The sequence below is a fragment of the Lithobates pipiens genome, unplaced genomic scaffold (assembly GCF_037356315.1).
Source record: "Lithobates pipiens isolate NorthernLeopardFrog02 unplaced genomic scaffold, aLitPip1_a1.2 Scaffold_18, whole genome shotgun sequence".
Lineage (NCBI taxonomy): Eukaryota > Metazoa > Chordata > Amphibia > Anura > Ranidae > Lithobates > Lithobates pipiens.
Genome location: NW_027507758.1, coordinates 207,070,575 through 207,083,299, shown reverse-complemented (window position 1 = coordinate 207,083,299; position 12,725 = coordinate 207,070,575). Strand labels below are relative to the sequence as shown.

General features: G+C 43.2%; 1 protein-coding gene across 4 annotated transcripts in view; it reads left to right on the top strand.

Annotated features, from left to right (window-relative positions):
- Positions 1 to 12,725, top strand: part of NUP133 (nucleoporin 133) — a 951,293-nt gene that overhangs the window by 682,458 nt on the left and 256,110 nt on the right. For all 4 annotated transcript variants that reach the window (XM_077486543.1, XM_077486541.1, XM_077486544.1 and 1 more), the window contains one exon: positions 11,742 to 11,838. In XM_077486543.1, coding sequence (XP_077342669.1) covers positions 11,742 to 11,838 — 97 coding nt within the window. The remainder of the gene's footprint in view (positions 1 to 11,741; positions 11,839 to 12,725) is intronic.

The window sequence follows — 12,725 nt, the reverse complement described above, 5'->3', positions numbered from 1 at the left end:
GTTATGCAATTTCAGAAGCCCTGTCTTAAACTCAGACCACCTAGGAAGCCTTCCTTTCCGACATGGGACCTATCGGCCGTTTTAGAGGTACTATCCAAAGAGCCCTTCTTTCTATTGGAAAACATCTCCCTCTGGCACCTGACACTAAAAGTCGCCTTTGTGGGCGCAGTAACATCAGCGAAGAGTTTCAGAGATGCAAGCATTACTGATTAAGGAGCCGTATCTGATCATCCATCCGGACAGGGTAGTTCTAAGACCCTTGGATCGCTTTATCCCGAAAGTGGCATCCTCTTTCCATGTCAACCAGGAAATCAACTTGCCAGCTCTTAACACAGACCAGGGCGACCCTCATCCTCTGGATGTAAAAGGCAACATCCTAAAGTATCTTTCCACGACCGAATCTTTTAGAAGATCGGAGAGCCTCTTTGTCATTCCCTACGGCCTTAGGAGAGGTCAAGCAGCGTCGGCCCGAACCATTGCCTCCTGGTTGGTGAAGACCATTAAAAAGGCCTACTTGCTAAGTGAGCTGCAAATTCCTGAGGACTTGAGGGCTCATTCAACCAGAGCAGTGGCCACCTCCTGGGAAGCGTATTGTAGGGTCTCAGCGGAAACCATCTGCAGAGCGGCCACCTGGTCCTCCAGGAACACCTTTATCTCTCACTACAAGGTGGACTCAGCTCGGCTATCAACAGTAGAGTTTGGAAAGTCCATTATTCAGGCCAACTCTTCTATTTCTTGCTAATAAACATTTACCTTTGCATCTCCCACCCAGTCTGCGAGTTAATCCCCAGAGTGTATGCTGCCATGATGCGACAGGAAACCAGGAAGAATTGTACTCTTACCTTTCCGTAATTTTCCTTTCTTGATGCATCTTCATGGCAGCGTACAATATCCCACCTGAAAAGGTGATTCATATATAAACAGAGAATACTGGGGCAGGGGGCGTATCACCATCTTATATTTATGTGGTCCTATCAGGTTGTGGGGGGCGGAGTCACAACCCAGAGTGTATGCTGCCATGAAGATGTGCCAGGAAAGGAAAATTACAGAAAGGTAAGTATACAATTTTCCAATTTTGCTTAGGGCCCCATGGAGGTCAGGATTGGCACTGCATGGAGGTCATACAAAATACTAGATGTAGTCGTTTTTGTTGTGGGGTGTATACATTTTTGAATCCACTAAATTGAGTAAAACTGAAAATTTTGCTTCCGGTAATGAGCTAAACACATTTTCAAAAAAAATAAAAATCGGTTTTGTTACAAATTTGGAAATTGTTCTCGTGTTCATTGAGATATTGATTAAAATCTTCCTTTCCGAAAGTGCTGCGCTCTTTTTAAATCATAATGACAACAGAAACTACCTAAATTACTCTGATTAAAAGTTTACATACCCTGGTGATATTGTCCTGAAAGCATGCACACAAGTTTATACAAATGGGGTTGAATGGCTATTGAAGGTAACCATTCTCACTTGTGATTTAGTGGGTATAAAAGGTCAATGAGTTTCTGGTCTCTAGAGAGACCCTTGCATCTTTCATCCAGTGCTGATGTTTTGGGGATGTGTGAGCTACAAAGGCACAGGAAATGTGGTCACAAATTGATGGGAGGGTGAATGCAAATAAACTGGTGGAACATTTGCATTCATCAGCCTAGAATCTGCGCATGGGATGTACTTGGACATTCCAACATGACAATGATCCAAAACACAAGGCCAAGTTGACTTGTCATTGGCTACAGCAGAATAAAGTGAAGGTTCTGGAGTGGCCATCTCCGTCTTCTGACCTCTATATCATTGAGCCACTCTGGGGATATTTCAAACGTGCAGTTCATGCAAGACAGGCCAAAAATTTACAGGAACTGGAGGCTTTTTGCCAAGAGGAATAGGCAGCTTTGCCACCTAAGAAGATAAAGAGCCTCATCCACAAATACCACAAAAGACTTCAAGCTGTCATTGATGTTAAAGCTCGCAATACAAAGGAATAAAGGTGTAAAAAAATACTGCGCTGTGAAAAGATGTGTTCTACCCAGCTGCCAACACTACTGAAGACTACACAGTAACATACAAAAATTAAAACAAAAAAGTGTGGCGCTTAGGTGGCAACAAACCACATGAACCAGTAAGGCACTAATTCAAGCAAAGAAAATTACATACACTTCAAAAAAAAGAAATTATGTGTAAATTCTGTTGTATATTAAGAGATCTTACTCCCAGGTGGAAGAGTGCATGAACCTCATGCACACAAAAGATTAAGGAAAATAAAATTAATTTAACATATACAGTCCATCAAGTGAACGTCTAACAGTCCTTGAAATGTGTAATATCAATCACAATTCCAAACTTGAGGTGACGTGAAAAAGGTGAAATTCAACTTCTGATGTGTAGAATAATACCACCACCACCGTGATAAAGAAGGGGAGAGGAGGCTTACCAAATGACGTGGACTCAGAGGAAGGCTTACGCCTCTCGAGTCATATGGGCCTGTAGGTTAGCAAACCAGATAATCGTACATCTAGTATGTAATCTCCCGTAAAGCTCGCAATACACAATATTAAGAACTGGGGTATGCAAACTTTTGATCAGCGTCATTTGGGTAGTGTCTGTTGCCAATATTATTTAAAAAGAGTAAGCACAGTTGATAATAAATGTCTTCATCCAAACACTAACCATCAGTGAAAGAAAAGTTATTGTGTTATTTATATTCTCTGAAAAATGGCCAAGAAATAATATATTCTGCCAGGGTATGTGTGTGTAAATATATATATAGTTCAGGGAACCAGCTAGGACACAGGCTTTTCACTCAAAAGGTTTATTGAACTTCAATAGCTTTACAGCAGAAAAACAAAAGAAAGATTTCAGTCTCACCAACTCAAAAAGTCTAGAACTGCTATCACAGTTAAACAGTCCTTGGTCTCTGTAGCAGGTAGCTTTCCCCTGCCACAGTCTCCTCTACACCCATCTACAACTTCCTGTCTTGTTTTAAACCCACTTCCTCTGACAGGCGAGTTTACCCTTTTTGTTCCCTTAAAGGGACCACGGCCCCAACGGAGTGGAAACATAACGTCCTTCCAGGACCCAGCCCAGCCCGGCATCCTGTAAATATCCCCCCTGTGCCCCAACGTCAAGGAGGTGGAGGCAACAGTGGAGCTCAAACAATGGACTCAGGAGAGGGCATCTGCATTTTAATGCAGTCTCCCGGGCCTATGCTCCACTACAAATTTAAATTCCTGGAGTGCCAGAAACCACAGAGTAACCCTGGCATTAGTCCCTTTTCCTTGTCTTAGCCATGTTAAAGGGGCATGGTCAGAAATCAGCCTAAACTTCCTCCCCAAAAGGTAATATCTGAGGGATTCCAGGGCCCACTTAATGGCCAGAGACACTCGTTCAATAGTTTTTCTCCGCTGGTGTCAACTTCCTGCTGAGGAAGACTACCGTGTGCTCCTCGACATGAACAGTCTTGACAACACCGCTCCTAATCATGCATCATAAGCATCAGTTTGGACAACGAACTCTTTTGAAAAATATGGTGCTGCCAGGAAAGGGTGTTGGCACATTGCCAACTTGAGCTCCAAAAAAGCCTTCTCAGCATCTGCATTCCACTCCACCATGACCGCTTTCCGACCCTTGGATCGGTCAATGGAGCCGCCAACTTGGCAGAGTTGGGTACAAACCTCTTGTAATATCTCACCATGCCTAGGAATGCACGTACCTGTTTTTTTGTGAGTGGGCGGCACCAATTCTGTATAGCCTCTACCTTGTTTACCTCAGGTTTCACTACCCCTCTACCCACGATATAGCCCAGGTATTTCACCTCCTCCATTCCCAAAGCACATTTTTCAGGGTTTATTGTAAACCCCTCCTTCCAAAGACAGTCCAGCACTGTCTGGACTTTGGGAAAGTGTTATTCCCAATCTCTGCTAAAAATGACTGTCGTCCAAGTACACTGAGGCATACTCTCGGTGAGTAAAATCCTATCCATTGCTTGCTGGAATGTGGCTGGAGCAGTTTGAAATCCAAAAGGCATTCTTTTGTACTGAAAACTTCCCTCTGGGGTAGAAAAAAGCAGTTTTCTCTGTAGCAGCCTTAGTCAAGGGGATTTGCCAATATGCCTTGGTAAGGTCTAATGTAGTGTTATACCTGGCTGGACCGAGTCTCTCAATAAGCTCATCTACCCGGGGCATGGGGTAGGCATCAAACCGTGAAACTTCATTACGTTTCCAGAAATCATTGCAGAATCGCAGAATGCCGCTGGGCTTCGGTACCAACACAATCGGGCTCGACCACTCACTCTGCGATTCTTCAATGATCCCCAGATCTAACATCTTCACTTCCTCTGAAATGGCCTCCCTTTGCACCTCTAGGATGCAGTAGGGCCAGACAAAAACGTAGACTCCTGGTTCTGTGATAATATCGTGCTCTATTACACTAGTGAGCCCTGGTAAGTCTGAATATGTTTCTTTATAACTCTGCAAGAACTCCTTTGCCTGCTAAATTTGGATTTTGGGGTATTTGCTACTTGGACACTCTCCACCCCAACCCGAGGCTCAAGTTTTTTCACTAGCCAGGGAGGTCACCGGTTCCCTGTCTGTCCAGGGTTTTAACAAGTTAACATGATATATCCGATATGGTTTCCTCTTGCCTGGCTGGTGGACTCTTTAATTTACCTCTCCCACTTTTTCTACAACTTCAAAAGGGCCTTTCCATCTGGCCAATAATTTAATTTAAACAGTGGGAATCAACACTGCTACTTGATCCCCCATTTGGAAGTTTTTCTTATTTTAGCAGCCCTATTATAGACCCATCGTTGAGCCTCCTGGGCTTTTTGCAAATGTTCCTTAACTAGTGGCATCACAGTTTGGATCCTCTCCTGCATTTGGGAAACATATTCAAGAACACTCTTATGCTGAATAGGTTCACTTTCCTATTCCTCTTTAACAAAGTCCAGTAATCCACAGGGTCTCCGCCCATATACCAATTCAAAGGGTGAAAACCCAGTAAAGGCCTGGGGCTCTTCCCAGATAGCAAACGGGAGAGCTGGTAACATTCAGTCCCAGTCTTTTCCATCTTTTTGTACCACTCTCTTGAGCATAGACGTATGGGTATGGGTTTATACCAACCCATCTGTTTGGGGATGGTAGACCGATGTGCGCAGCAGTTTAATCCGGAACAGCTTGCATACATCAGCCATAACCTTCGACATAAATAGGGTGCCCTGGTCCGTGAGTATTTCCTTGGGAAAACCAATCCATGTAAACAACTGGAATAGTTCCCGGGTAATTGCCTTAGAGGCGGTATTCCACAGGGGTAGCGCCTCAGGATATTGGGTGGCATAGTCGAGGCTCACCAGTATATGAGTGATCTTGAGCCAACTTTACCAAGGGACCCACTATAGCCATGGCTATCCTCTTGAATGGGACCTCAATCATGGGTAGAGGGACCAAAGGGCTCTGGAAGTGGGTGACCGGAGCGGTCAACTGAAAGGTGGGACAAGAGGTACAGTATCTCCTTACCTCTGCTTTCAGACCTGGGCAGTGAAACAGGTCGGTGATCTGTGCCTCCATCTTTTCAACTCCCAGGTGTCCCCCTAAAACATCGTCATGGGCCAGGTCCAGGACCTTTGCATCTATACTGTTGGGGGAACAATAATTGTTCTACCACATTTTCTCTCACTTTGGTAACCCGATAAAGCAATTCATTACACCGCTCATTCGCACCTGGCTCTTGGCGAACCCCATTTATTACTACAACCTGTTCCCATGGGCCAAAGTGGGGTCCTGGGCAGTATCAAATGCCCCCTGGGGAAGACTCAAATCTGGCAGGGGTAGAGGCCACTTCCTCATCCTATTCCCCCAGCCCCCCAGTGTTCAGGTAGGTCTGTGAACCACATATTTTGACATCTTTAACAGCATCTGCACTACTTTCTTCACCATTAACCAAATCATTTAGTATTTTCATCAACTGGTTACACATTAAGAACATTTTGCATCTCGGGGTTATTACCCTCAACAGCAGGAACAGAGGAACTAGTTTTTCCCCAGGTAGTTCTCCTTGTCCCCAGAGTTTTACAAATAACGGACAGTCTCGTCCTATGATAACGCCATGTAACAAGTTCTTTACCACCCCCACCTATTGAGTACCAGTGCCACATGCTGTGGAGATGGACACCGAGACAAGAGGGTACTCTCTACTGTCCCTGTGAATGCACACAACCCATAACGTTTTGTTTACCAGACCAATCTTCCCACTTACTCTAGAATGAGCCAGGGTTACCCTGCTTCCGGAGTCCAGCAAAGCCCGGGCAGCGAGGTGGTTCCCTTGGACTTCACACTCAAATTTCCCTTTTCCAAGGTCAAGATCTGTTGTACAGGCTTCATGGGCATAAAAAGACCCCCTCTAAAGAACCCTGCATTCCGTGGGCTTCTGTGGCAGTGGGCCCGGGTATGACCCCAGGAATGACATTGCCAACATTGTACATCCCCCTCCTCTCCGAACAGGAACAGATTGCTGAGGGGGTAACGGGTGTGACTCTTGACCTTCTGGGGTGTTGGTTGCAGGGTTCCGGGTGACGTCCTTTCAAAGGACAGCAGTCAATCGAATAGGCCGTGGCAGACTGGGCCCTTGGCGCTTGGTAGGGCCAAGTATATCACCAATGTATATCGTTCGGCCATCTCAACAAGGAGGTTCACTGTTTTGGGGTCTCCATGGCTGACCCACCATTGAAGGTCGTCTGGCAGTGACCTTAGGTATCGGTCCAGCATGACTCGCTCCATGATTTGGGGGCCAGACAACACTTAGGGCTGCAGCCATTTTTTTTTACCAGTTGCACCAGGTAATGCATTTGAGACCGTAGTGGACGATACTTCCATTGTTGTACTCGTCGTCACCCCCAAACGAGCCAGTATTTCTGCCTTTAGTTTTTGATAATCTTTAGCGTCCTCCGGTGGTAAGTCGAAGTTGGCTTTTTGAGGATCTCCGGTGAGGAAAGGAGCAAATAAGCCGGCCCACTGGTCCTGGGGCCACCCTTCTGTCTCTCTGCTGTCCTCTCAAATGTATCCAGAAATGCCTCTACATCATCTCTTAGGGACAACTTCTGTAGAAAATGGCTTGCCCTCACGGTCACCTGGTTGTCAGGGGCAACAGCCGCTTGTTCACAGCCCTGAGAAAGCTGCTGCACTAGCAACAGACGAAAAACAAGCTCTGGACTGCCGCACTCTTCAGAAGACCACTTTATTTTATTGGAAAATAACATCACAGCTCAACAAACACAGCGAACAAGGAAAAACTGCTGATGTTTCGCATTAGCTGTAGTGCTTATTCAAAGCTGCTGCACTGCTTCTTTTAAGGCAGTCACCTGAGCCTGCATAACCATTTGCTGGGTCACTTGCTGGGCTGCCAACTGGGCCACCAACAGGCGAGTATTCTCTTGCTGCAGAGCCAGCGCCTCTTTGTGGTTCCTTTGTACCTCCGGCTGGGTTGCTAGGCGCTGATTAACTTCCTCATGGCTAGTCTGTGCTTGCATGTTAGCCAAGGACAGCTATTTAATTAGCTTCTCCCTTGTTTCAGCTTTCAGCATTTGTGCGGCTTTAACCCAGGACAGAAATCCTCTGTACTGTCCCTTTTAGATGTCAGTTTAAGACCATTGCAAAAAAAAAGCAAGAAAAATGCCAGTTACTTTGTCTTGCCTGCATTCGAGCACCACTTGTAAAGTTTGGGGAACCAGCTAGATCTCCGGACACAGGCTTTTCACTCAAAAGGAGGTTTATTGAACTTAACCACTTCAGTACAGGGCACTTAAACACCTTCCTGCCCAGACCAATTTTCAGCTTTCAGCGCTGTCGCACTTTGAATGACAATTGCGCGGTCATGCTACACTGTGCCCAAATGAATTTTTTATCATTTTTTTTTCCCACAAATAGAGCTTTCTTTTGGTGGTATTTGATCACTCTGCGGTTTTTATTTTTTGCTAAACAAATAAAAAAAAATACCGAAAATTTTGAAAAAAAATGTTTTTTTTTTGTTTCAGTTTCAAAACTTTGTAAATAAGTTTTCTCCTTCGCTGATGGGGCTACACTGATAGGCACGGATAAGGCGGCACTGATGGGCACCGATGAGGTGGCACCAATGAAGTGGCACTGATGAGGTGGCATTGATGGACACTGATATGTGGCACGGATGGGCGACACAGATGGGCACTGATAGGTAGCACAAATTGGCATGGATAGGCGGCACGGATGGGCACGGATAGGCGGCACGGATGGGCACTGATAGGCAGGCGGCATTGTATTGTTTTATACTGTACTAATGGATGCCAATCAGTGCCAATCAATGCATGCCAATCAGTGATGCCCATTGTGGGCACTGATTGGCATCCATTGTGGGCACTGATTGGCATCCATTGTGGGCACTGACTGGAATCCCTGGTGGTCTAGGGTGGCATACCTTGTGCTGGGTATCTCTAGTGGTCTGGTGGCGTCCCTGGTGGTCCAGTGTGGGCATCCTCAGGGGGGCTGTGCTGATAATCAATCGGCACAGACCCCCCCCGCCAGGAGCAGCCGATCGCCTCTCCTCTACTCGTGTCTGCCAGACACGAGTGAGGAAAAGCCGATCACCGGCTCTTCCTATTTACACTGTGATCAGCCGTGATTGGACACGGCTGATCACGTGGTAAAGAGTCTCCGTTGGAGACTCTTTACCGAGATCGAAGTTGCAGGGTGTCAGACTGACACCCCGCAACAACGATCGCCACGATGCCCGCCCCAAAATCCTGATCACATATGATGTCCGGTCAGCATTTTGAAACCACTTTGCCGCCGTGCTTTTGTTATAGGGATGGTGGCAAGTGGTTAAATAGCTTTACAGCAGCAAAACAAAAGAAAGATTTCAGTCTCGCCAATTTGCAAAGTCCAGAATTGCTATCACAGTTAAACAGTCCTTGGTGTCTGTTGCAGGTAGCTTCCCCTGCCAGGAGGCTTCCCATTGGAACACTGCTGTTCACCTTTGTTGCAAACAATAGCACCATCCAGAGTCTCCTCTACACTCCTCCACACCCATCTACAACTTCCTGTCTTGGTTTAAACCCATTTTCTCTGACAGGCGAGTTAAACCTTTTTTGTTTCCTTAAAGGGACCACATTCCAAACAGAGGGTAAACATTAAGTCCTTCCAGGACCCAGTCACAGTGTCTTGTACTATATATATATATATAGATATATAGATATATATATAGAGATATATATATAGATGGATAGATAGAGATCTATATATATATATCTGCTCTGTGTCACATGATATGCGATAGAGAAAACTGGATTATTGCAATACATCCCTATATACAGTTTACAGGACTTGTAAAACAGTAGACTTATCTAGAATTGTATCAATCATAATATTGCAGTAAAAGTTTAGGCTCTGAAACTGATATTGGCTTTTAGCTACTACATTAAACAATCTAGAACCTACAATCTTTTTGAAATCTACAACTGAAGTTTGTATAGAGGAAATATTCTTTTTAGCGGATTGTTACCTCTCCAAATGTTCTCCTATGATGGAACTAAACGATATTCATAGCACAAAGCAGGCGGTAGGTAAAGACAGGCATGGTGGCATTCCTTCTTGTGTTTTGTTTTTATAACCTTTTAACAAAGGTTTATTTGGAGTATAAGAAAAAATGTATAACCTGTTTTGAAGACCTTAATGAAATTTTTGACACTGAAAGTGTATTAAAAAAAATGGCTATCCTATCGGAAGGATAGGATAGCTGATAAGCATTGGTGCAGTCCCAGCTGGTGAACATTCATAAATGCATTTTTTCTGTGTAAAAACATGAGACAAAGATAAATAATTTCAGAACTATTTAATATGACCTATCAACTGTGCAACTTAGTTGAACATCAAACTGAAATTTTGTAGGTGGAGGGAAGTAAAAATAAAAAAAACTTAAATATGGTTGCATAAGTGTGCACACCCTTCAACTAATACTTTGTTGAAGCACCTTTTGATTGTATTGCAGCACTCAGTCTTTTGGGGTAGGAGTCTATTAGCATGGCACATCTTGACTTGGCAATATTTGCTCACTCTTTGCAAAAACACTCCAAATCTGTCAGATTGCGAGGGTATCTCCTGTGCATGGCCCTCTTTAGATCACCCCACAGATTTTCAATTGAATTCAGGTCTGGGCTCTGTCTGGGCCATTCCAAAACTTTAATCTTCTTCTGGTAAAGCCATTCCTTTGTTGTTTTGGATGTATGCTTTGTGTCGTTGACTGAAGGTTTTGTGCCAATATTGATGATTGGTATTTGGAACCGTTCATAATTCTCTCTACACCTGTTCCAGCTGAAGAAATACAGCCCCAAAGCATGATGCTGCCACCACCATGCTTCACTGTGGTTATAGTGTTCTTTTGGTGATGTGCAGTGTTTTATGCGCCAAACACATCTTTTGGAACCTACTAGATCAGCTCAACTTTATTTGGGGTTAATCGGAGGCACTTTAAATGATAGCAGGTGTGTACTGACTCCTATTTAACATGAGTTTGAATGTGATTGCTTAATTCTGAACACAGCTTCATCCTCAGTTATAAGCGAGTGTGCACACTTATGCAACCACATTATTTTTTTATTTTTACACCCCCCCCCCCCCCAAAAAAAAATTGAGCTGTACAGTTTATGGGTCCCATTAAAGGTGGGAAAAGTTCTGAAGTGACTTATCTTTGTCTATTTTTTTTTTTTTTCTTCACAGAAACCTGACATTTTAACAAAGATTTGTAGACTTTTTATATCCATTGTACGTGATATGCGCTCAGATGGATATTAACCCCCCTGACGGTCTTCCCGAGTCTGGCTCGGGGTGTAATTTTTATACCAAAAGCGGTAACCCCGAGCCAGACTTGGGACTGCATCGCTGGATCCAGGAGGAGGTTTACTTACCTTCTCCCTCGGATCCAGCGTTGTCTCCCCGCTGTACGAGCGAGCCATGTCTCGCTCGATTCATCACGGAGCCGATCTCCATTCCCTGCGAGTGTTGTGACGCACGGGGGCAGAGATCGGTGCAAAATTCAAAAAGTGAAACACACAATATACATACAGTATAATGTAATCTTATAGATTACATTGCTGTATGTAAATATTTCACATCCCCTTTGTCCCTAGTGGTCTGCCCAGTGTCCTGCATGCAGTTTTATATTATGAAAACTGTTCTTTATGCCTGGAAACTGGAGATTGTCCATAGCAACCAAAACTGTCCCTTTACATCAAAAATGATTTTAGACCAGCTAGAAAACAGCGATAATAAATTGGAATCACTCGCAGAATTGAGGGATAGCGATTTGTGGGGAGATCCGTCATCAAATACTGAAAAGTAATGACAGTGACAATTCTGCAACTGAGCAAATTTCAGTGTTTTTGATTTGATTACATTATTGAATAATTTTTATTATTGTTATTATTTGGTACAATTATTTATAATTATTTATTATATTATAATTTATGATTTCATTTTTCAAACTTTATTATACCCGGGATGTCTGCTAGACTCTGGTTTGGACAGATTTAAGAGAGTTATTCCTAAGAATTACAGGACTACAATATAAAACACCAAATTTTCATGTAAAATAATGGTACCGCTTTTAGCACCTAAAATCTGAAATAATCGTACCGCCAGGGAGGTTAATGGCCTGGTTATGTAATTAATTTGTTAAACATAAAACTTTTTATGCAAAGCATTTAAAATTGAATATTGTAATTTTAGGATATGCTGCACGCTGCAAGTCAGTATCGTCTAAATAAAGCATGCCTTTATAAAATTGAACATATGAATCAAGAACCAGAGTATATCCCATGGACTGGTATGTATTATGGCTTACTTAGATTTTTATTTACCCAGAAATGTGTGCTTGTAAATAATGGGTGCCTTTCAGCGTTTGTGCAGGTAATTTATTATCCTAATTTTAAGTGACCATATTTTGTTTGTTTTGTATATGCATATACTATGTAGTAAAACTTAACACTTGATTAAATGATTATAGCAAAAGTAGGCAGAGAAAGAAACCAATGACATGAAAATCCAACAAACATTACTAATTAAATTTAAGCCAAAATTTATTCTGCTACATGTCTTTGGTAAACCAAAAAAAATCCCAATAAGTGTGTCTATTACTAAGGTTATTTTCAAGCTATAGCATTTCCAAACTATATATATATATATATATATATATATATTCCAATCTATGTATACTGGAATTTACACTTTTATAGACAATGTACTGCCATGGTGGTGATCAGCGACTTATAGTGTGACTGTGATCAATCTGGCATTAACGGGCACTGGCTGATTAGCAGGTTTTAGCTGAAATCATTCGCTGTAGTTTGGGGCTAAACTTGTGCTGTATCTAGTCACAGCACGGAACAGCAGTTTGCAGAGCCTGCACCTGTTGCCTGCTCCCAGTATATATACAGTGAGCGATTGGCAGGAGGTTAAACCAAAATAAAAATTTTGGCTTAGCAGTGTAACAGCCTTTTAGGTTTTTCTGATTGGCTAAATTGTGATTAGGGCACATTTCTCCAGCTACTAATAGAGCAGTCTTCGATTAGAAAATATTGCCAAGCATAATTTTCTCTTATTTGAGGACCTTAATGGTGAACAGCAGGGAAGGGATGTGTGCACTGTAATACAGTTAAAATATTTGCCCTTTAGTAAATCTGCATGCACATATGCTGGGTTTAATCCTTTTCC